This window comes from Westerdykella ornata (assembly GCF_010094085.1).
Source record: "Westerdykella ornata strain CBS 379.55 unplaced genomic scaffold EI97scaffold_49, whole genome shotgun sequence".
Lineage (NCBI taxonomy): Eukaryota > Fungi > Ascomycota > Dothideomycetes > Pleosporales > Sporormiaceae > Westerdykella > Westerdykella ornata.
In genome coordinates this window covers 65222-87355 of record NW_022986899.1, presented here as the reverse complement: position 1 = coordinate 87355, position 22134 = coordinate 65222, and the positions used below count along the sequence as shown (strand labels likewise).

Genomic DNA, 22134 nt, shown 5'->3' with positions numbered 1-22134 from the left:
TTTCCTCTACAAGTACACAGTACCCTCATCAAACCATCCGATCGTATCCAAAAACTCTCAATCTCTCATTGCAATGTCCCTCCTTCGCCCATCGACCGTGTTTCGAGCTCCTGCACGGCTGAGACCGGCCCTCGCCACCACGGCACCACGAGCATGCCTCCAGAAGCGCTTCGCCCAGGGCTACGGTGACGGCAAAGGCAATCCCGTGAGCGAGCACCCGGAGAAGCAAGGGAAGCTGCCGTCTGAGGAGCTTGAGCATCCTGGGCCTCCGCCTCCGAAGGTGGCGCAGGGGAGGAGCCAGTCGTCGCCAGATGAGAATCCCGGGTCGGAGTCACAGTCGCAGTCGCAATCACAGTCGTCTTCTTCTTCGTCGACGCAGACAAAGCCTGCGTCATCAACATCCAAGAGCGGGAAGAGCGAAGCCGCCGAGAAATGGAAGAGCGAGCATGGAGGTAAGGAGCCCGGGCCCAAGATCCTGAATGAGAATCCCCCCGGCGAGAAGGATGCGAGTGTGAGGAAGCATAACGAGGAGATGGATACTAGGGCTGAGAAGGCGCATGAGCAGGTCAAGAATGAGGACGCCCAGAGTGATAAAGTGTCCAAGGACTTTTGGGCTGGTACGTATGATGGCGAGACTTTCAAGTATGGATGGCTAATATGGAAATAGGGCACGGAGGACGGGATAGGGAGCCATGAGGGGATGGGAAATAACAGGAGATGGTCTGCTTGTTTGCATCTGGTGTAACTGTGTAGTATGGTATTCGGCATGGCCTTCTGTTTGGACAAGCGTTGCAGGCGTTAGACAGCACGAATTCCGTCAATGATCCTATGTATGTCTCTTTTACTTGTACACTATGCGCGGCGCTGCCTACGGCTCCCAAGTCAATATTCTACGAGTCGCTACTTCTCTCGTTAACGCCTTCTGTGAATACTGTGGTTAGCCTTATGTGATGGTGAAATCTCACTTGCTCGGCGGTATGACGTAGGTGGTGAAGGTGAGCTCCGCTCAATCCATCGTCCAAAAAGGCGGCCGTTTCTGAAAAATCCGTCGACCGTCAAGAGATTATGCTCCATTCCGCCTTTGATTGGCTGCGTCTCCCGCATACTTGAACTCCAGGCTTGTTTGTCGTGCAGCTCGCGCATAGCTACGTCACTAGCTAAGCTAAGCACAACCTTTGTCCCACCAGTCCCTCCCCTCCTCTTCCCTCTTATAACCCAAGGCTGCACCTGCAACTGCAACTCTCCCCTCCCAATCTTCCCACCACCGCTCTTCATCTGCCTCCCCTGCTCTTCATCTAGCCGATATTATTCCAAATTGCTTCTTCACATCAAAAAGATGAGGTTCTCATTCGCCTCCATCACGGTGGTGGCCCTCGCCGCCCAGGGCACCGTTGCTAGCAATTGGTTTGGCAATCCAGGTGAGTACTACGCTGGGGTCATCACCCTTTGCAGTTCTGACGCTAACAGGCAAGCCAGTTTACAACAAGTGGCATGAGACGGAGCTCGACCGCTGGCTCACCGACCACAACGTTCCCCACCCCAAGGCCGCCGACCGCAAGGAGCTGGAGAACCTTGTCAAGGAACACTGGAACGACAAGGTCGTCCAGCCCTACCACAGCTGGGATGCAAAGACGCTACAGAATTACCTCACTCTCAAGGGCTACCAGGCCAAGGAGGGTGCTGAGAAGAACAAGCAAAGCCTGGTTGAGCAGGTGAAGCAGTACTGGACTGAGACCGAGGAGTCGGCGAATCAGGCTTATAGTAACGTTCGTGACTGGATTTTTGACACGTGAGCTTCCCCACTCCGCTGCATCTTTCTCTGTACTGACACGAGTAGTTGGACCGAGTCGCAACTCAAGGCGTTCGCCGATAGACATGGCATTCCTGTCCCTCAGCCGCGGAAACGTGACACCCTGCTCCGTTCAGTCCGTGAAAACTACCAGACAGTCGCCAACAAGGTCTCCCAGACTGCTCATTACCCCGGGGATTGGCTCTATGAAACCTGGTCCGACTCTGACCTGAAGGCGTGGTTGGATGAGCGTGGAATCCCCGTGCCCCAGCCATCTTCCCGTGACAAGCTCGTTGCCTCCGTTCGTCGCAATGCCCGCATTGCCAGCTTGAATGCCCAGGCTGCCTACGCCGCTGCCTCCAAGTCCGCCGCCAATGCTCAGCAAAGCCTAAGTGACGCCCTGCTCGACTCTTGGTCCGACAGCCAGATCAAAGAATGGGCCGACAAGAACGGCATCAAGGTTCCCCAGGGCTCCAAGCGCAATGAACTCCTTGCTCTCGCTCGCAAGCACCGCGCTCGTCTCTATGGTGACAACATCTCTGCCACTGTCACCAGTGCTTATGGCGCCGCCACCTCCAAGGCCGGTAACCAGTATGCTCAGGCCACGGAGGGATTCCACGGATACACCAACTGGATCAAGGCTAAGCTGGGCATGGCTACCGACTACGCCCAGGCTAGTGCCAGCTCTGCCAGCGCTGCTGCGTCTAAGAGCGCCCATAGCGCTTCTGCCTCTCTCTCCAAGTCCGCCTCCAGCGCCTCGGCCGCGGCCTCCAAGTCTGCGAAGAAGGGCTACGATGCTGCTGCTGAGAGCGCGAAGAAGGCTACCGACCGTGCTAAGGAAGAATTGTAAGCGCCATAGGACGGAGATGATGAGTCGGCATTCATCATCTCCTGGCACTCTGAAGGTGCATCAGGACATCAATGGAGCAGATGACGACGTCATTACGGGGTCATGAACCATGAGAATTGGTAAGGACGTGTAGCCGCACGAGAGTCGCGAACGAGGGAAGTGAGGGAGACGAGGACGGTTCCTGTAACATTATGACGACGAAAACGGTATTTCCTCATGGACGTGGTTGGGGTTCTCTTGCACATAGAATGGCTTTCACTGGAGCTGGCTAGGAACCTTTTCAGTGGGTGCCCGGCGTTGGTGTGCATTACGTAGGTACATGGTTAATATGAAGAGTTCAGTAATTCATCGTATGCGTGGTGGGGATGTGACCTTGTGAAGGTGCGTCCTGCTTGCGAAGGGCGTAAAGACGTGTGTAATACCCTTAGCGACTGGTAATCTGATTGGCCACTCCACTAGGTGCCGCTAGCAGTGAGTGAAAGATCGATCGAAGCATACGTAAACTTGCCGAGCTTTACATTTCCATCAGCGAGGTCTCACCGATGCAGTGGTGATCCTCCCACATAGGGTGTGCTGATCGTGGGTGGTCCGTTGGGTGGTCCGTTACGTGAGTCATCTTGCGTCACCCCAGCGTGCGCGTCCAAAGCACATGCTTGAGGCTAGGAAGGGCCGGGTCGAGGTATAAGAAGACACTGTTCCCCCATTACGTGAAGGACCGGATCGAGTACCGGGCGAGTGTGGGCATGTGCCCCCCCGGGGATGGCGGGGGGGAAGAGAGGGAGGAAGAGTTAGAGGAAGGCCAGTGTTGGAGTTGCCAGGTGAGGTGGGCGTCCTGACACTCGTGGTATCATTGTATCGTGGATTTTGTGAGGTTGATCGTTCCATTATTGTGTTATTGCCGGTATTGTGCTGTTGAGCTTGATTGAGGTGTTGTTCCATTATCTGGCTTCGAGCGACGAGGTTACTATTGTCTTGTCTGTGGCATTGTCCTATTGTCTCATCAGCGCGCATTGTTCCACCTTCTATGTTATATCTAGCCCTATGTAGCTGCTTCGATCTCGGTCCTTTTAGCAGCGCGGCTTTGTTCCTTTGTCTCCTTGTCTCATTTGTCGTTACTGTTGCTTTCCTTGTCCTCTTTCTGGCGGAACACTCCTCTCCCCGTCCCACTATCCTCGCACATGGTTTCTAGATCGCATGTGCATCTAGGTGACGGACGGCCGTTTTTCCAAGAAATAGACCCGTTTCACGAGCCCGGCGGCCAATCTTTCCCATCATTCATACATTACTCCTGTTTCCCGCATCTCCAGGGCCCTCTCCCACAAATCCACACTCGCTGCAAAACCCCCATATACGACTCCGTCGTACCCCTCCATCTACACCATCATTCAACATCACAATCCCCACCGAACCCCTTGACGGTAACGTATCTTGAAAGATGGACACCACCAACGCCCTCAAACGGCAAACCGAGATCCTGGATCCCTCGGCCGTTGAACAAGCTCTCCAGCGACCCGTGAAGAAGCAGAAGAGGGCTCGCAATGTTCCCACCGCCGCGGGAAGTGCATCTACCAGAGCACTGGCGTCTAGCGCCCCGCTCGCCAAAGTATCGGCATCAGGACCTGCTGCTGCGGCTGCAAGAACAAATACATTCACCTACAATGGTGTCCAGGTCCGCGTGCCGCTCTTGCAGCCCAACGGCCGGCGGAGGATGCCAAGGGGTGTGCTGAGTCTGGAGGCCAAGCTCTCTAGGGATAAGTTATTGGAGGTTGTAGAGCAGTACGCGGGGAAGCGGGAGAGGGAGGTGTTGGTTGGGGTGGGGCTCAAGAAGAGGGACCTGGCTGTTTGGATTGCGGGGGTTGAGGCGATGGCTTTGGGGGGCGGTGCTGTGGGAAGTGGAGCAGTTGGCGATGGAGGGAAGAGTACTCCGGAGGGTGAGTTTGTCATGGCGCCTTGTCGGTGCTCGTCCATAGGTGCGCTGACGAAGGAGATAGGGGTGCATTGCCAGACGGATACCCGACCGACGTCGACGAATGGTTCTAGTTCGACGCCAGCGAGGCAGAAGATGGCTTCAGGTGATGGCCGGGGTACGGGAAAGTCCCTTTCTTCTTCGCAGAACCATATCGCGAATCCGAACCATGAGGAAGGCACCGATATCAGTTCGCACACCATGGCACCGCCCACCAAACCCACGGCCGCCAAAAGGCCAGAGAACTTCATCTCAAAGAAGCAGCCGCCGAAGAAGAAGAACCAGAAACACGCTTCCGCCACTGCTGCTCAACCCCCTAGCCCTTACAACCCTGGGAAACATGCCGTTCACGAGCCTCGCGAACGCGACGAGGAATCCGACGACGACGAGCTCGACGCCCTCCTAGCCTTGCAAATCCACAAACAAATCGAAGAGGAGGATTGCGAAGCAGAGCTGCAACGCCAACAACGCATCAACTGGGCGCTGGCCAACGGCTTCACGATGGAGACGGTAAAAAGGCACAGCGAAGCCGATGACTGGGGACTTGGAAACCCGCACCCCTTAGTTCCCCTGCTGGACCTGGATCCCAACGATGTGGATAAGTATGCGTACGCCATCGATCTCCCTGAAACGAGGGAAGTGGCTCTCATTCATGCCCTGAGCGATCGCGCGGTGGTGCAGATGGTTATCCCGTACTCTGACCTCGTTTCCAAGCCGGATTACGGGAAACCTGCACCGGTGACGCGGAGGCAGCGACCGTATCTGAAGCCGGGGAGGCATGGGTACGAATATGGGAAGAGTAAGTGGAGCTGGGAGGGGGATCCGGATTTGGTGACAGTGGTGGGTCATCAGATTGAGCCTGGGGATTCGATGAGGTTGGGTAAGGGGGAGTTTGAGAGCAAGTACTATGGGTACAGGACGGGGCATTTGTGGCCGTGTGGGTGTCAGAAGGTACCGGCGGAGGGGGAGTACTGGAGTGAGGAGGAGTGAGCGGGTGTTTGCGGGCTGGTGTGATGAGAGAGGGACTGGAGTGGTTTGAGGAGGGGGTAAGGAAGGTGCAAGTATTAGTGATTTTTTTGTGCACGAGCGTGGGAGTTGGGGCTCTCTACGGTCTAGATATATGCTTCTGTTATGAGGCTTGCGAGCGAGCATCTGGCATGTTATATCGCTCTGCGGCATAAAGCTCTGTAGATACACGGTTCCGGCCAGGGCCGATAATGTCTATTGAATTCAAGATAGCAAAGAAATTTGAACCCCCCTTCTACATATTTCTCGGTTACCCAAGTGATCCTAACCATGAATTGTGGTTTTCCCTAGACCGAGCCGGTAGAAGAAGAGGCGTGACTGCGCATAATCAAATGAGGGACAATCACTGTACATCAACGAAGCATCACACAAAACGATAGATTGGTATCCCAAGTTTCTTCCTGCCCAACTCCCACCCTCATCCTTCAATCTCGGTAACAAACCCTTCAATCCTTTGCCTCTCAAACCCGTCTTTCCCCCACGCCCCCCGTTCCACTCCCGAAATCCCTCGCCCCCGTCAACCCCGTCGCATGCGACCCTCCTCTCTGCGTATCCAAGCCCGTCCCCGTGCTGCTGCCCGAAACCCCAGACGTTCCAGTCCCGGGATGGTGATGACGCGGGTGACCCCGATCCATCTCGTCCGTGCCACGAGCCGCAATGGCCTCGTCACGGGCCACGGCCTGGTGGTCGCCCGCGGCGCTGTCAACGGCGGCGTTGATATTACCGCGGAGGGCTTCGCCGGTGCCCTGACGGGACGTTAGCGATGTCCAGGTTGGTACGAAGGGAATAGATGGGGACGTACGTGGATAACGTTGGCGCCTTTGCGGACGGCGTCGCCGATGGAGCTGCCTGCGTGTGCGCCTGGACCCGTCATTGTGTTGTGGTGATGATGTGATTAGGATATATGGTTGTCGATATGGTTGGTTTTGAAGAGTGGTTGTTTCGGATTTGGTTGTATTTTTTACTGTGTATCTTGTGATGTCGGAAATACTGTGGTTGGGATCGTGGATATCTTTTATATACGTCAGAAAGACAGGTTTGTTACCCAATATTGCGATGGTAGACTTGATCTCCTGAAGACAAGGGATGACGTCACGCATTCACGACGTCGACCACGCTAAACTTCAAAGGGAACGCATTCTGAGAAATACGCCTTGTATAAATGCTACATTTGACATCCAGCGATCCGCGAAATACTATTACTGTAGCAGAGGCTGATGGCTCTGTTGTGTAGGTCGGAGATATGAAGATGCAAAAAGATGACTGGGCTAGGAAAGGGGCGCAGAACCACCGTCGGTGCCACTGTCTGCATACGCTGGGTAACGCAATTCACGGTGCAGTTCGCTTAGAGTAGTCGGACTGCAATACCGCCAATATCTGCTGGATACTAGAAGCCGCAGAGTGGAATAAGATCTCCCGGGCAACTCCAGTGCAAATGACTCTATCATCACAGATTCAAGCAGGATAGATCCATGGCGTTTAACGACATATTAGTTCTTACGAAACCGTACCTTTAGCAGACATGTTCATGCATCCGCCATTTCATGTTACGTTAAGACTAGTTGCATCTTAAGTCACGCCTATGCTATCAGTCTATTATAGCCTTGGGGTCCTCGCAGGCAGGACAGAACATCCCCAGGTCCTCACTCGCCCCGAAGCGGCCCCAAGCTCTCATCATTCCAATTCACAAACCTCCCACTAAGTTCCTTCGCTGCCTCCACAGCCAACCTCGCAATAACATGCCCCGGCTGCTCGGGCCGCAACAGTACCCCCCGACTCTTCAGACCCGCGAACTTCTCGGCGTCCTTCGCACTCATGGCATCCCTGTGCTTCTCCCGGATTTCGCGCTGCATCTCCGTGTCGACGACGCCCGGTCGCACCGAGACGGTGGTGATGTCGGGTTCCTCCACGGCCAGGGTGAGCGCGAGGTGGTTGAGGACGGCTTTGCTCGCCCCGTATGCTCCCCAACTTTGATAGGCATTTAGGGAGGCACCCGAGGAGGTGAGGATGATGCGGCCGTGGGTGCGGCGGAGGTGGGGGATGGCCGGGGTGATCTGAGAGAAGGTCAGTTCAAGAAGCATCTCCTATCGAGCAACGAACAGGTTTCAGGCAGTGTATCAAATCCAACGCGTATCCTGAAGCCCGAATTGAGAAGGGAACCATAACACAACCAAACAACAAAAGCAACTTACAATCGACAGCGCACTAAAGACATTGACATCGAAGCTCTTCCTCCACTCCTCAGCACTACTATCCGCAACTTTCTTCACAGGGTTCAGAGTCCCGTGATTCACGATCACGCCATCGAGACGGTCCCACCTCGTGACAGCCAATTCGACGGCCTTGGGCCCCAGCGAGAGGTCTGACAGGTCGCCCGCCAGGACTTCGACGTGATCGGGATACTGGGAACGCAGTTGATCGAGGGCTGAGAGGGTGCGGGAGATGACGACGAGCTTGTGGTTGCGACTGAGGAGGTACTGGGCTATGGCTTGGCCGATGCCTGGGGGTTTGAGTTAGACTTATGACATGTTTTATTGCTTTTAATGGTAAGGAGAATGGAAATATTCGATTTTACTCAATAAGGTACTGAGGTACAGAGAGCACTGTGGGGATGTCGAATGGGAGGGACACTGAGACGAGGAACGAATGAGGGGCAAGTGGGGAGACACCTTGAGGTCGCAAACCAGAGAGCAGGAGGGAAATGGTAGCAGCAAGTAAACGGCAATTACCTACCCCTTGAAGCTCCCGTTAATATTATAACCTTTTCTGCCATTTTGTGTTGTCGAAGTTCGGATGGGCGGTTTGAAGCTGGGTCAACAGTCAACAAGACTCTGCGTCACTCATAAGTCATCATGGAGCTTCCCCCCATAGATAACTTTCTTCAGGTGTCGAAATTCATCAGGAACCATATTAACATCCGAGTGTAGTGGCGAAGAATCACTACGTTGATGAGAGAAATAAACAGAACTTGACGTCTTGGGAACAGTGTTCCTTCGCTGGTGTCTATCCAAAAGAGCTTGTGACGTCCCCTCTACATCTATCATGTCTATATGTACCTTTCGAAATCAAAATGGCGAAAGATCTAAGTCAAGCCCGCATCACATCAGTCACGGAACCTCGCTGTCCTATGCACCAACCTCCCTTTAACCCAGACAGCCACGCAGTTCCTATCATCCCCGCTGTAAACCCACTTATTCACTCTATCCTCGGCGCTCTCCCAGCCAAACACATCAACCGGACCGTCATCAAACCTTCCCTCCCTATCTCCACCTTCCTTTACCTCCCCCAGCCTTATCATCTGTGCATCCCATTCCTTTCCAACTTCGAACCCACCCACCCTATCTTCCATTCCTACAACCGCGGCACCACCCCTTGTTGCTAAATAGAGCGCCTCCTGCGTCGAAAGTTTCGCTTCATCACCGTCGTGCATAGCGCGGAATCGCGACGTCCAGATCGCCTGCCTGCATTCTTCGAGAATGGAAGGACTGAAACCACCGGAGACGTCCGTTCCCAGACCCACTGTGAGACCCATGTCCAGGAACTCGCGTATCGGCGCGCATCCGGAAGTGATGGCCGTGTTGCTGGCGGGGCAATGCGATATCTTGGCCCCTCGATCCTTGATTACTTGTCGTTCTTCTTGCGAGAGATGGACTCCGTGTGCCAGGATGGTCTTTGGGGTGAGTAACCCGGCGGTGTCGTAGACGTCGGTGTAAGATTTGGAGTCCGGGAACAGCTCCTTCACGAGTGCATTCTCATTCTTATTCTCCGAAATATGGGTTTGAATGTGCGCTTCGGTCTCTTTCGCGAGCTGGCCCAGGGCGGAAAGGCAGTCAGAGGTACAGGAGGGTGCAAAGCGGGGCGTTACGATCGGTTTTACAATGTCTCCCGTTGGGTCGATCGATCGTATATAATCAATGGAGGCTTTGGAGTCAGCTATTGCCGAGTCGATGCTCTGGTCGCGGTAGTATTCTGGGCTCATCGTGTTCATACAGACGCGACCGACGAGGGCGCGCTGGCCGCGCTGGAGACAAATGTCGGCGAGAAGGTTGGTGGCAGGGACATGAACAGTGGCATAGTAGGCGCAGGTCGTCGTGCCATGTGATAGGGTGCGTGAGACGAAGTTCGAGTAGATGGTTTGGGCACGCGAGAGATCGGAGAAGGAGGCTTCCATGGGGAAGGTGTAGGTGTCTAGCCAGTCCAGGAGAGTGGTCTTCCCGAAGAGGCCGGTATTGGGGTGTTGAGGGGCATGTGTATGGGTATCTGAATGTGCGTTAGCATGAATTGGCGAATTGCGAGCCTTCGGTAGACACCCGGGCGGTGAATGTCGAGTCATGTGACACCCAAATTCTCAAAGAATCTAAAAACTATACTGCCCATCTGGAGTGGAAGAAGGGACATACCTATGAATCCAGGAAAATAAAATCCATTTCCTTTCAGGTGAATGACCTCTGCATTGTTCCAGTCTGGATGCTTCTCATGCACGTGGCCCAGCTCTGTATCCTTCTCCACAAATCTGATGATGCCATTCTCGTCGACGCCGATGGCACCATTTTCCCCAATCTCGAGGTCAGAGAGGGACACACAGTGTACGAAGGTTCCCAGATATATGGTCTTTGGTATTGAACTTGAGGCCGCCATGGTTGGGCGTGAAGAATCCGAGGCTGCTAGACTAGGAGGTCCGAAGTCCGACCGACAATTGAAGATGTCGGCTGTTGGGGATTGGCCGGAAAGCTCAGATGAAAAAACGATTCTGGGAAAAGGATAAATAAAAGAGAGTGACGTTCGGACGCTGCGTTCAGTCCACCTTTCTCTTCCTTGTTGCGTGGTCAGCTTTCGTGACGATCGGCTGCTGACAAGCGATCGAATATTATCAAAACCAGCGAGCGTAACTGCGAGTCCCCCTTTATCTGCAGACGCCTCCCCAAAGACAGTCACCGGCGATAGGAGCGACACATTGTGACCTCCCTGCGTCTTTATTATAACTTGAAGCGATGAAGGACTTGGCGATAGTAACAGGAATGGCCTAGCAAGGCACCCACTTTCGGTAAGTCGACGTAGAACGGTCTGCGCCGGCCGGCGTTCGCCGATGCTCCACCACAGCGCTTCGCAGGGGAAACCGAGGATGACTATGCTAAAGCACGCTTTAAAACATGTCGACTTGATGAATTTCCGCTATTACAGCTAGAGAGATACTCTCTTCCCATCATGAAGGAGTCCATTTTCCAAAGCGCCAAATTTTGCCTTTTATCCAGAACTCCACCAGCCCAGGGTATACGAATGGCATTACAAGCTGTAATCATGGATACCTGTGGGTCCTTGATCGTTATAGTCTGGCCTCGTCATGTAGCCCTTGCTCTGTCCTTGATCCACCACAAAGATGACTTTTGCCGCAACCTGTGCGCCTAAAAATGCAGACTCGTCGAACCCAACTTCTTTCCATTCGGGGAAGTACTCGGGCGGCCTGACAAGCTTGACGCTGGTCGGCGTTTGTCCGTGGGAAGAGTGGGCGTTAAGACCAGGCATTCCAGGAATGAGCGGGTTGCCACCGGGCGGGAGGTATGGATTTTGCGCGGTCGTAGCTGCAAGTAAGAGGGGGTTGACCTGGCTTGGGCCACCGTGAGGAGGTAGCTGGGGCTGCGGCGTGTTCGCGCCGGTACCAGCTGGCGTCGTGATGTTGGACGGGATTTCCGAGGTGAAGATAGTGGCAGAGGATGGCGAAATCACATATCGTGACTGGATTGTTGATAGAAGTGCTTCCTTGAAACCTACTCCAATTAGCAAGTATTTGGACAGATGGAGAGAGGAATAACCCACCTCTGACTCTTCCACCATTGCCGCAAACGATCAGGGAATCCCATAACTCGCTCCGCTTGTTGACCTCGTCCACGGATGAGATCGCTCGGTGAATAGCATCGGAAATCCTCTCCAGAACTCCATCATCCGCAGCCATGAACCGCTCGACACCCACTTCGATCTCACGCCTAATTGCGCCTGACCCTGAGTCATTAGCATCCACTGCAGACGAGGGTTCACCATCTCCTGCGCCATCCTGAGACCTCTTACGGCCTTCATCGAGTGCAGCTTGCGCTTCCGCCACGCCTTTGCTTCCGAGATTCATATTCTTCAAAGTATCCAGCAGAGCGTGATCCTCATACATGAACGTTGCTTTCTCCCGCTTCGAGTTTGGCAGCCTGACAGGCTTAGCGGCCGTCGCAGGAGCCTCGCCGCCCTTCTTCTTTGCATTTGCTTTCTCCTGCTTCTCCTTCTCTTTCTTTGCAAGATATTCGTTCATCTTTCCGCCTGCCACAATGCTAGCCACGTCAAGCACGCCTTCGTGCTCCTCGGGAATGGTGTCGTCGCCGACCTCGGTATCCTCAACGGGGCCTCCAGGCGCGTTGCCAATGGTTGCGACTGCTGCAGCAGGTCCTGAGCCGGGAGCTCCTGTAGACGCTGCTGCGGCGGGTTTGGTATCCTGAGCAGCCGCGCCCTCTGTGCCTGGTAGTGGCGTGCCTGCAGGAAGGATTTCGCAAATGGGAGACTTTTTGAGCTGCTCACACATCTCCCGAGTGAATCCTTTCGACTGCAGTTTGGCAAAAAGTCCCTGCGTCAATGCTTCCCCTCCACATCCCGATAAAGCGATGACGCGCCCCTGTGTATGTGGAATGAATTCGCTGATGGCCGTGACATCCACCTTGTCTTTTCCTACGTCCACAATAGTGGCCGTGTGGACGCCATATGCCCAACTCGTAGCCATTGCAGCATCCAGTATAGAAAATGCGGGTGTTTTGAACTTCTCGAAGAAGAATTGCGTCAACTTTTCGTGCTCGCGGGGCGTCCAGCCTGGCTGTGCGATGAGAAGAATCGGTGTGTGGAACGGCGGATTCAGGGAATTGTAGACGTGTGTGATGAGAGCGAAAAAGCAGGACCAATTCACAATCTTCCCCTCCTTGATGGGCCATACCGCGCCCTCCTCAGTCACTCGATCTTCCTCGTATTCAACCTCGTCGTCTCCGTTCACGGTTTCGGCGCCATTGGTAGCGTCGGCGGGCTTCTCGCTCGTTTCACCGGGTGTTGCTTGCTTCCGTCGGACCTTGTACGGCTCCCATTCACCCTGCTTTTCTGCGGGGAACATGCGCGAGCGCACGCGCAGGCGCGCCGGAGTAAAGGACTCTGGGAGCCCCAGCTGCGCAAGAGTGGTCTCGGAGCCGGGCGCAATAATCTGCACAGCATCAGTGTGTTCCGACCGACACGGTTACATATCGACGGTGCATACAATAATCTGTTCATCCTTGAACGGAGGCATGGTGAACGATATGGCCTTAATATGGCCTCACAGTGAAGGAGGCGCGTTTCTCGGACCTCCGAACCTGCTGGCTGCTCTGGCGCAGGCGCGTTCTGCAGGCCGGGATTAGTAAGCAAGACCCACCACCACGACACCAGCCCTGCCCACTTTTGACGTTGAGCTCCCTTGGAAGCATTACACGACATGGGTCTTCCAAGGCCAGTGAATCCAGCCCGTGGGCCCGCAAGAAAGACTTGCCGCGGCAACACCATGTCCGTTCGCTCCCTGATTCCTCCTGCAACTCCAATCGAAAGCCTCGAGGGACGTCTGCCGTGAATGCCTCTGCGGGATTCCCAAAGCTCAGTTCCTCCCCTCTATCACATGCAATCCTGGTTCACCACACCACCATGGATGCAGCCAACGCCATGGGCTCGAGTGCCAGCAGCGCCGCCGCTGCGATGACCAGCGCGGTTGGAGCTCTGAATGGCTCTGGTATCGCTGTGCAGTCCGTCGAAGCAGCCCACGTCTCAACATTTGGCCTTCTCGGTCGTGTAATCCTAACCATAGTGCGTGTGATTCCCGGCCTTCTCTACTGGATTATCACCTTCACGACCATTACTCTTCCAACATGGCTCTTTACACTCTTTTCCACGACATTAACGTTCACTATGAATTTCACGACCCTGTAATGGCCCCAGCTGCATGGTGGAATCATTGTCGACTAACCGGACCAGAATGCTTATACTTTTGCTCATCGCGTCGACTGTGAGCTACCTAGTACGATATCGCTTCATGACAATGTACCCGAAATTACCGTCCGAACCTCAGCGCGAAAATCCTCAAGTCGAAGTCTTTCCAGACACCCAGGAAGGGGATTCCAAGAGGCTCTCCAACTACCTCGACGAGTTCCTCAGTGCGATCAAAGTGTTTGGGTATCTGGAGAGACCCGTCTTCCACGAGCTTACCCGTACAATGCAAACTCGTAAAATGATAGCAGGAGAAACGCTGCTTCTGGAAGAGGAGAAAGGGTTCTGTCTCGTAGTGGACGGAGAGGTGCAGATCTTTGTAAAGTCTAGCCGGGAGGGGCCGGATTCTGAGGAGGAGGATGATGTCTCCGAAGGCTCTTCCAGATCCACGAGGAGGCATGATACGCACAGTCAGGGCTACCAGCTCCTTACTGAGGTCAAGAACGGTGCCCCTATGTCGTCCTTGTTTTCTATTCTCTCACTCTTCACCGAAGACATTCAACTCCGCCATGAAGATGAGGACGACCTCGGAGCCGGTTCGAGCGTACCAGATACCCCTTTCGAACTCGAACGACAGACTCGCCCTTTCATGACGCGTAATAGCAGCTTTGCCTTGGACGACTCCCGTCCAGCGACTCCGAACAATAACCTCGCCGAATATCCAACGGCCTCACTACCACGCCGAAGTACATCTGGTCTCGCCAGCCCGACTGCGGGAGGTCGCCTTTCGAGCGTGCCTCCCTTGGCCTTGGACACCGAAGAGCCGCTTGCAAACAGGCGGGCAACTATGCCGCCTCCAAGACCTCGATTGGCGCGCTCCAGGTCGACGAAGCGCAAGTCGGCCCACCCTGATATAGTCGCTAGGGCAACTGTGGATACCACAATTGCCGTCATACCCGCTTCTGCATTCCGTCGTTTGACCCGAGTCTACCCCAGGGCTACAGCACACATCGTGCAGGTGATATTGACGCGACTGCAGCGTGTGACATTAGCGACAAGCCATGCGTATCTAGGACTCACGAGCGAAGTCTTGCGCACTGAAAAGCTCATGAACAAGTACACCACATACGACCTGCCTGGATTCCTTCGCGGCGGTCCTTTGGAAAGACTGAAAGAGAAGTTTGCGGACGAACGTGAGCGAATCGGACCTGAAGAGGGCATCAAAGGCATAGCGCTTCACAAGGCCGGAGTGGGCCGACGACGAAAATCTGGAGCTTCCCTTAGGAAAGGCGTCGTCACACATGCAAGCCTTGCTGCAGCACGGGGAACTCCGGTAGATATCGATAATGAGATTCGCGATCGCCGTCTCACATCAGAAACCGATCGGACAGAACGACTTAGCGCAGGGGATCTTCTCACTAACACTCAGCTTCCAAGAGGGAATACACGGCAAGGTCGCTATAGCTTCTCCCAGCCGTATCAACACGAACACCGTCGGGACGCGCGGTCGCCTTTGGATTCGGGTAGATCCAACCCTTTTGCTTCTCCGCTGAATAGGCCCGCAGGGCTACATAGGCAGGAATCCGTGGACGAGGCTACGAGATTTCGGGAGTCTGTTCTCGAGTGCATGTTCAAGGCTATCGGTTTGACCGATCTGGATAACCCTATGCCCAAACCATCGGCATCCGTTGAGCAGTCTCCTCGTCTTGTTACCTTCGATGCCAGACGTCAAAAAGCCATCTTCTCTAACGCTTTCGGTTTTATCGATCCTTACGAATCGCTTCGAGGCGCAGATACAGAGTCCATGATGTCTGCATCCGCAGTCTCGTCAGCAAGCGCGAATGGCAACCGGAATATCCTGGAAGAGCTCGTGAACGACGTCGAAATTGTCTTCTTCCCCAAAGATTCCGTACTTGTCGAGCAGGGTGAGAGGAACCCCGGCCTCTACTATGTCATCGATGGATTCCTTGACGTGAGTGTGCCAGTTGACGAAGAACACACGGAGCACAATGCTCTAGGGACCCTTCCTCGCACTCCGGGAATCGACGAGTCCGAATTGTTCTCTGGACCTCTTTTCGGAAACAGAACTAGTTCAGCCGCACGTCATGGGGACAACATTAAGAAGAAGAAGAAGACGAGGAAGAGTCTCTTTCTGACTAAGCCAGGAGGGCTGGCAGGATACTTGGGGTCCATATCATCGTACAGATCTTTCATCGATGTCACCGCGAAGACCGATGTATATGTCGGCTTCCTACCACGTGCGTCCATAGAGAGGATTGTCGACCGATACCCAGTTGTGCTTCTTACCATGGCAAAGCGCCTTACGACGCTATTGCCACGCTTGATTCTTCATATTGACTTCGCCCTGGAGTGGGTACAGGTTAACGCCGGACAAATCCTATATAATCAGGGCGACGAAAGTGATGCGATATACATCGTTCTAAACGGTCGGTTAAGAGCGATTCAAGATGGTAATAACAATGACATGAAGGTCATCGGTGAATACGGCCAAGGAGATAGCGTAGGAGAGCTAGAGGTCTTGACAGAGTCGGTCCGTCCAGGATCCCTCCATGCGATTCGTGACACCGAGGTCGCCAAGTTTCCAAAGACGCTCTTCAACAGTCTCGCCTTGGAACATCCGGGCATCACAATCCAGATTTCGAAAATCATCGCTTCGCGGATGCGAGCATTGATTGACGATCCCTTACACGAGCAAGGGAAAGACCGCGGTGTCAAACTTTCCCGGAGTAAGGTGTCTTCTACGGTCAACCTCCGTACTGTCGCCATCCTGCCTGTTACCGCTGGCATACCTGTCACGGAATTCGCCGGTCGTTTGATGCACGCCCTGAACCAGATTGGCGCGCAGAATGGGGTTGTATCCCTGAATCAAGCCGCAATCTTGAATCATCTGGGGCGACATGCCTTCAACAAGATGGGAAAGCTAAAGCTGTCGCAATATCTTGCCGACCTGGAAGAGAAGTATGGGCTCGTCCTTTATGTCGCTGACACGACCGTCAAATCGCCCTGGACCCAGACGTGCATCAGCCAGGCGGACTGCATATTACTGATTGGGCAAGCCGAGGCCTCACCTCAAATTGGCGAGTATGAGCGTTTTCTTCTGACTACCAAGACGACGGCCCGCAAGGAACTCGTACTTTTGCACACGGAAAGGTACTGCCAGCCTGGTGTGACTCGCAAGTGGCTTCGCGATCGTCCATGGGTAAATGGGGGCCACCATCACATCCAGATGTCGTTCCGGACTGGGGATGAGCCCGTCCATCCAGCTGGACGCCGTTTCGGAACAGCCCTCAAGCAGCGGGTGCAAGTTCTGCAAGCCGAAATCCAGAAATATACGTCTCGTAGGGTCAGACAGACTCCGCTGTATTCGGCAGAAACACCGTTCAAGGGAGACTTCCATCGCCTCGCTCGACGACTGTGTGGTAAGTCCGTTGGACTCGTGCTTGGAGGCGGAGGCGCACGTGGCATCGCACACATTGGCGTTATTCGCGCCCTCGAAGAAGCCGGAATTCCTATTGACCTTGTTGGAGGCACTTCGATAGGCGCCTTTATCGGAGCTTTGTATGCTTGGGACGCGGACGTCGTACCTATGTACGGGAGGGCGAAGAAATTCGCCAGCCGCATGGGCAGCATGTGGAGGTTCGCTCTGGATCTAACATATCCCTCGTACGTGTTTCTTCCTTCTTCTCTAAACAGATGCTAACCATCCCTAGCGCATCCTACACAACGGGCCACGAGTTCAACCGCGGCATCTTCAAAACCTTTGGCAACGCACAAATGGAGGACTTCTGGCTGGAATTCTACTGCAACACCACAAACATTAGCAAATCGCGCTCTGAGATCCACACCTCTGGTTACGTCTGGCGCTATGTGCGGGCTTCCATGTCTCTGGCGGGCTTGCTCCCGCCCCTCTGCGACAATGGTTCCATGCTCCTTGATGGCGGATACATTGACAATTTGACGGTGACGCATATGAAGAGTCTGGGCGCGGATGCCATTTTCGCAGTGGATGTCGGAAGCCTGGATGACGATACGCCGCAATCCTTCGGCGACTCGCTGTCGGGCTTCTGGGCGTTGGTCAATCGGTGGAATCCCTTCTCCTCGTACCCAAACCCTCCGACCCTCAGTGAGATTCAATCCCGCCTCGCCTACGTCAGTAGCTACGATGCCCTGGAGCGAGCGAAGAATACCCCTGGGGTGCGGTACATGCGGCCCCCGATCGACGGCTACGGCACCCTGGATTTCGCAAAGTTCGACGAGATTTACCGGGTCGGGTACGAGTACGGGAAGGCGTTCCTGGGCGAGCTGAGGGAGAAGGGCGGGATGCCGGTTAAGGAGGAGAGTGAGAGGGAGAAGGATTTGAGAAGGACGATGGCGCCGCGGAGGGCGAGTATATAGGGGTGAATTGGGTGTGTTGGAGCAGTGGAGCGGGGAGTGTGTGGGTTGGGTCAGGAGGTTTGGTTGTCCGAAGGCACCCATTGACGCGAGCGGGTAGATTATTGAGCATAACAATAAGCAGCAGCAAGCTACATTGAGCGGTAGCGCCACGAATATTGATTACCACTTAAATCTCTATCAATTCTGCCCACGCGCCATATGTTGAATGTTGAATGCTCCTTCTTCCTACATGTAGTAGAGATCCTTCGCAGGAAGTGTTGAGGTCTATATAGTAAACGAAATCCGACAGACATATCTGAACTTTTTCCCTGCTCCAAAACTCCAATTCGAAGATGCCCATGTGCAAGCTTCATGCTTTGTTGAAGAAGACTAGATTCGCCCGTCCCCAACTCCCGCTCCGGTGCTGATGCTGGCATGGTGTTGAAAATGCATGCATGCGATGGAAAAGACAAAGAGGCTTCGTTATGCACGGTACCTTAGGAAAGAATCGCTGAACCCGCTGAACTCACCGTTAACTACGTGAATGTCGGCACAGCCGCACCGCTGATATCCTACTCCTCCTCGACAGGCGCACACGTACAGAAGAGATTGGTATCGCCATAAGCTAGGGTATTATTAGCAAAGCTCATTCATCAGTTGATCGGAATAGAAAGAGATTGCAACTCACCATCATCCAACCTCGTCACCGCCGGCCAAAACTTCCTCTCCCTCAGATACGGCAGCGGGTACGCCGCCTCCTCCCTCGAATACGGCCTGTCCCACTCTCCCCTCAGCAAGTCCTGCTGACTATGCGGCGCCATCTTCAGCACATTGCCCTCGCGCGGTTGCTCGCCCCTCTCCACCGCCGCAATTTCCTTGCGGATGGAAATGAGGGCGTCGCAGAATCGATCGAGTTCCTCCTTGGACTCGGATTCCGTGGGCTCGATCATGAGCGTGTTGGCGACGGGCCAGGACATGGTGGGCGCGTGGAAGCCGTAGTCCTGGAGGCGCTTGGCGATGTCAATGGCTTCGATTCCGGCCGTGTCCTTGAACTTACGGGCGTCGAGGATGAATTCGTGGGCGCAGCGGCCGTTCGCATTGGTGTAGACAATGGGGTAGTGCGGTTTCAGGCGCGCGAGGATGTAGTTTGCATTCAACAGGGTGACCTTTGTGGCTTGGGTGAGGCCAACGGCACCCATCATTTTGATATATGCATAGCTGATGGGCAGGATGCTGGCACTGCCCCAGGGGGCCCCGCTGACGGGCGCGATCGCCTTGTCGCCGCCTGTCTCGCCGCGCAAATGGCCAGGGAGGAAGGGAGCGAGGTGTTTGGCTACGCCGATGGGGCCCACGCCAGGACCACCGCCGCCGTGAGGAATGCAGAAAGTCTTGTGGAGGTTCAGGTGGCAGACATCGGCTCCGATTTCGCCCGGGGAGCAGAGGCCGATTTGCGCGTTCATGTTTGCGCCGTCCATGTAGACTTGGCCGCCGTGTTGGTGAATCAGGTCACAAACGGCTTTGATCTGGGGTTCGAAGACGCCGAAGGTGCTGGGGTAGGTGATCATGATGGCGCCGAGCTCGTCGCTGTGCTTCTGGCATTTGGCCTTCAGGTCTTCCATATCCAGGTTTCCGGTTAGGGGATCACACTTGATGGGCACGACTCTCATGCCACACATGGCCGCGCTTGCGGGGTTGGTTCCGTGGGCGGAAACAGGGATCAAACAGATATCCCTGTTCTTCTGGCCCTTTTCCTCGTGGTACTTCCTGATGACCCTAAGGCCAGTGAATTCGCCTTGTGCGCCAGAGTTTGGCTGCAGAGACACAGCATGGAATCCTGTAATCTCCGCCAGGTCGGCCTCGAGCTGCCTGATCAACTTCGCATAACCCTGAGCCCTATCCAGCGGGAGAAACGGGTGGAGATTGGACACGGTAGACCAAGTAACCGGAACCATCTCGGTGGTTGCGTTCAGCTTCATCGTGCAGGATCCTAGTGGAATCATGGAGTGTACGAGGGACAAATCCTTGGACTGGAGATGGTAAATGTATCGAAGGAGTTCCGTCTCGGAGTGATAGGAGTTAAAGACTGGATGGGTGAGATATGGGGACTGCCTCTTGAACGCGGCTGGGACCTCAACATCGTGCGTCTTCTCGAAGCTCGATGTGTCCTTGTCGGATGCTGAAGAGTTCCCAAAGTTCCTGAAGCCGTTGATCAGCGTAGACGCAGATTTCTCACTTGTGGTCTCGTCCACTGTGATTCCAATGTGACCGTCGTCAATTTTCCGCACATGCAAACAACTTTCGCGAAGATGTGCAATGATAGCATCCGTCTTCGAACCGCTCTCTACGACGAAGGTGTCAAAAGCGGCGGGCTCATTATTCATGTGTCCGCGTCGTCCTGTTTGGAAGCCGGCTTCCGCGATGGCGCTCTGGATATACCGCGTCTTGGCGATGACGTTGTGGGCGATATCTCTCAATCCGTTCGGGCCGTGGTAGATGGCATAGAAAGCACTCATATTTGCCAACAGCGCCTGCGCAGTGCAGATATTGCTTGTTGCCTTCTCGCGACGGATATGTTGCTCTCTGGTCTGCAGCGCAAGACGTGCGGCAGGGTTGCCAAGCCTGTCTTTGGAGAGACCGATCAATCGACCGGGAATCTTGCGCTTGTGTTTATCTGAACAAGCAAAGAAAGCGGCATGGGGCCCACCGTATCCCAGCGGTACACCGAACCGTTGAGCGTTTCCGAAGGCGATGTCGGCACCGAACTCCCCGGGTGGTGTCAACACGGTCAGAGCCAGCAGATCAGTGGCCACGCTCAGAAGAGCATGATGCTTGTGAACCTTCTCAGCCAGTTTCCGGTAATCATAGACACCGCCTTCCGTATCTGGGTACTGAACCAGAACTCCCACCAAGTCTTTGCCCAGCTCGTCGACTCTGTGGCAATCATCTTTCAGGATATCGCAGACTTCGATCTTGATGCCAAACCCTTCGGCTCGAGACTGCAACACGGCGATCGTCTGCGGGTGACAGGTGCTTGAGACGAGATAGGTCTTGTTCGGAAGCTTCTGGCGGGACAAGGGCAGGACGCCCATGGAGAGGGTCATGGCCTCGGCGGCAGCGGTGGGCTCATCCAAAACGGAGGCGTTTGCGATCGCAAGACCGGTCAGATCGCTGCACATGGTCTGGTAGTTGAGTAATGACTCCAACCTTCCCTGACTTATCTCGGGCTGGTAGGGAGTGTAGCTAGTGTACCAAGCTGGATTCTCAAAGACATTGCGCTTGATGACTTCGGGGACCTTCGTTCCGGCATAACCGCAACCAATGAAGCTGACATCGGGGTGATTATGGCTCATGACCTCCTCCAGCTCCTTCAGGAGTTGAGATTCGGAGACGCCCCTGGAGGTGGACTGGTCCGACTCCTGTATCCCCCGGATCTTGAGATTCCTTGATGACAGAACATCGGGGGGTATGACTTGCTTGACGAATTCGTCGAGGGATTTGACAGGAGGGTCCAGTGCGGCGAGCATCTGCTCCACTGATTTGGCCGAGGGGCCTATGTGACGGCGGGGAAAAGTATCGAGGTCTTGGAAGACGGAAGATAGGTGTTTGCTAGCGCCTGGACGGGGTTCCAGGACATCTTCGGCGGCGCCATTGCCGTGGAAGGCACGGCATAGAGGCAATTGAGCTGCGGGTTTAAGGGGATATGCGGTCCAGGGCCTGGGGAATGGTCGACACGGTCGAGGGGCGAGCTGGCGGACAGAGCACGCTGCCCTGACGCACGCGGAGCGCATTTCTGCGAGGGAGTGTAGCCAATTGCCCACCGACGAGGGAATTTGGGCTAGAAGTATGCGTACGGTGTACGGAGGGGGAGAGAGAAAACTGGTCTGGGGAGGTAGGCCGGAGTACGCAGAGGGAACTTCTTACTCCGACGTCAGACCAGTGGTTTGGGACAATTCTGGCAGTGATTGCCACCCAACAAGAAACGCAATTGCCCAACGCAAGGAGCCAAGGTGAGGTTGGCGGCAATACAAAGAGAATGGAGGAGAGAAGAAGAAAAGAAGAACTACAGTCCAAAAAAAAAAAAAAGGCGACAAAAGAATCTCAGGCTGGGCCCCATGGGCGACGGTGAGGCCATGGCCCAAA

General features: G+C 54.6%; 9 protein-coding genes across 9 annotated transcripts; 4 read left to right on the top strand and 5 right to left on the bottom strand.

The window, feature by feature from the left end:
• Nucleotides 1-18: 18 nt before the first annotated feature.
• Nucleotides 19-753, top strand: EI97DRAFT_437505 (uncharacterized protein). The gene is made up of 2 exons (XM_033799353.1): nt 19-617; nt 668-753. Exons 1-2 carry the CDS (start codon nt 74-76, stop codon nt 694-696), a joined length of 573 nt encoding a protein of 190 aa, XP_033649360.1. The 5' UTR covers nt 19-73; the 3' UTR covers nt 697-753.
• A 285-nt stretch (nt 754-1038) lies between these two features.
• EI97DRAFT_470909 (uncharacterized protein) lies at nt 1039-2928 on the top strand. The gene is made up of 3 exons (XM_033801799.1): nt 1039-1418; nt 1468-1789; nt 1838-2928. Exons 1-3 carry the CDS (start codon nt 1337-1339, stop codon nt 2637-2639), a joined length of 1206 nt encoding a protein of 401 aa, XP_033649359.1. The 5' UTR covers nt 1039-1336; the 3' UTR covers nt 2640-2928.
• A 934-nt stretch (nt 2929-3862) lies between these two features.
• On the top strand, nt 3863-5844 carry EI97DRAFT_243846 (uncharacterized protein). The gene is made up of 2 exons (XM_033794081.1): nt 3863-4570; nt 4631-5844. Exons 1-2 carry the CDS (start codon nt 4075-4077, stop codon nt 5593-5595), a joined length of 1461 nt encoding a protein of 486 aa, XP_033649358.1. The 5' UTR covers nt 3863-4074; the 3' UTR covers nt 5596-5844.
• On the bottom strand, nt 5699-6853 carry EI97DRAFT_504707 (uncharacterized protein). The gene is made up of 2 exons (XM_033802843.1): nt 6434-6853; nt 5699-6377 (listed from the first exon to the last, which is right to left on the bottom strand). The coding sequence occupies exons 1-2, from the start codon at nt 6503-6505 to the stop codon at nt 6093-6095; spliced, it is 357 nt and encodes a 118-aa protein (XP_033649357.1). The 5' UTR covers nt 6506-6853; the 3' UTR covers nt 5699-6092.
• A 280-nt stretch (nt 6854-7133) lies between these two features.
• On the bottom strand, nt 7134-8404 carry EI97DRAFT_497028 (NAD(P)-binding protein; the record flags this gene model as incomplete). The annotated part of the gene is made up of 3 exons (XM_033802499.1): nt 7134-7685; nt 7824-8131; nt 8365-8404. The coding sequence occupies 3 exons, from the start codon at nt 8402-8404 to the stop codon at nt 7275-7277; spliced, it is 759 nt and encodes a 252-aa protein (XP_033649356.1). The 3' UTR covers nt 7134-7274.
• A 330-nt stretch (nt 8405-8734) lies between these two features.
• EI97DRAFT_453458 (guanine deaminase) lies at nt 8735-10269 on the bottom strand (the record flags this gene model as incomplete). Its single annotated transcript, XM_033800458.1, has 2 exons — nt 8735-9891; nt 10032-10269. The coding sequence occupies 2 exons, from the start codon at nt 10267-10269 to the stop codon at nt 8735-8737; spliced, it is 1395 nt and encodes a 464-aa protein (XP_033649355.1).
• Nucleotides 10270-10914: 645 nt separating this feature from the next.
• On the bottom strand, nt 10915-12934 carry EI97DRAFT_453457 (uncharacterized protein; the record flags this gene model as incomplete). The annotated part of the gene is made up of 3 exons (XM_033800457.1): nt 10915-11396; nt 11446-12850; nt 12905-12934. 3 exons carry the CDS (start codon nt 12932-12934, stop codon nt 10915-10917), a joined length of 1917 nt encoding a protein of 638 aa, XP_033649354.1.
• A 184-nt stretch (nt 12935-13118) lies between these two features.
• Nucleotides 13119-18181, top strand: EI97DRAFT_437500 (lysophospholipase NTE1). Its single transcript, XM_033799352.1, has 3 exons — nt 13119-13598; nt 13648-17283; nt 17331-18181. Exons 1-3 carry the CDS (start codon nt 13321-13323, stop codon nt 18013-18015), a joined length of 4599 nt encoding a protein of 1532 aa, XP_033649353.1. The 5' UTR covers nt 13119-13320; the 3' UTR covers nt 18016-18181.
• EI97DRAFT_427557 (glycine dehydrogenase) lies at nt 18126-22077 on the bottom strand. Its single transcript, XM_033797227.1, has 2 exons — nt 18683-22077; nt 18126-18619 (listed from the first exon to the last, which is right to left on the bottom strand). Exons 1-2 carry the CDS (start codon nt 21780-21782, stop codon nt 18567-18569), a joined length of 3153 nt encoding a protein of 1050 aa, XP_033649352.1. The 5' UTR covers nt 21783-22077; the 3' UTR covers nt 18126-18566.
• Nucleotides 22078-22134: the final 57 nt, after the last annotated feature.

Bases quoted from the DNA above. Each gene is read 5' to 3' on its own strand.
- EI97DRAFT_437505 (XM_033799353.1), top strand. From the start codon at position 74: ATGTCCCTCCTTCGCCCATCGACCGTGTTTCGAGCTCCTGCACGGCTG. The intron at 618-667 runs GTACGTATGATG...ATATGGAAATAG, and splicing joins GTCCAAGGACTTTTGGGCTG to GGCACGGAGGACGGGATAGG.
- EI97DRAFT_470909 (XM_033801799.1), top strand. From the start codon at position 1,337: ATGAGGTTCTCATTCGCCTCCATCACGGTGGTGGCCCTCGCCGCCCAG. The intron at 1,419-1,467 runs GTGAGTACTACG...TGACGCTAACAG, and splicing joins CAATTGGTTTGGCAATCCAG to GCAAGCCAGTTTACAACAAG. The intron at 1,790-1,837 runs GTGAGCTTCCCC...TGACACGAGTAG, and splicing joins CGTGACTGGATTTTTGACAC to TTGGACCGAGTCGCAACTCA.
- EI97DRAFT_243846 (XM_033794081.1), top strand. From the start codon at position 4,075: ATGGACACCACCAACGCCCTCAAACGGCAAACCGAGATCCTGGATCCC. The intron at 4,571-4,630 runs GTGAGTTTGTCA...CGAAGGAGATAG, and splicing joins AGGGAAGAGTACTCCGGAGG to GGGTGCATTGCCAGACGGAT.
- EI97DRAFT_504707 (XM_033802843.1), bottom strand. From the start codon at position 6,505: ATGACGGGTCCAGGCGCACACGCAGGCAGCTCCATCGGCGACGCCGTC. The intron at 6,378-6,433 runs GTACGTCCCCAT...ACGTCCCGTCAG, and splicing joins AAGGCGCCAACGTTATCCAC to GGCACCGGCGAAGCCCTCCG.
- EI97DRAFT_437500 (XM_033799352.1), top strand. From the start codon at position 13,321: ATGGATGCAGCCAACGCCATGGGCTCGAGTGCCAGCAGCGCCGCCGCT. The intron at 13,599-13,647 runs GTAATGGCCCCA...TAACCGGACCAG, and splicing joins ACTATGAATTTCACGACCCT to AATGCTTATACTTTTGCTCA. The intron at 17,284-17,330 runs GTACGTGTTTCT...AACCATCCCTAG, and splicing joins CTGGATCTAACATATCCCTC to CGCATCCTACACAACGGGCC.
- EI97DRAFT_427557 (XM_033797227.1), bottom strand. From the start codon at position 21,782: ATGCGCTCCGCGTGCGTCAGGGCAGCGTGCTCTGTCCGCCAGCTCGCC. The intron at 18,620-18,682 runs GTGAGTTGCAAT...ATAATACCCTAG, and splicing joins GGTGACGAGGTTGGATGATG to CTTATGGCGATACCAATCTC.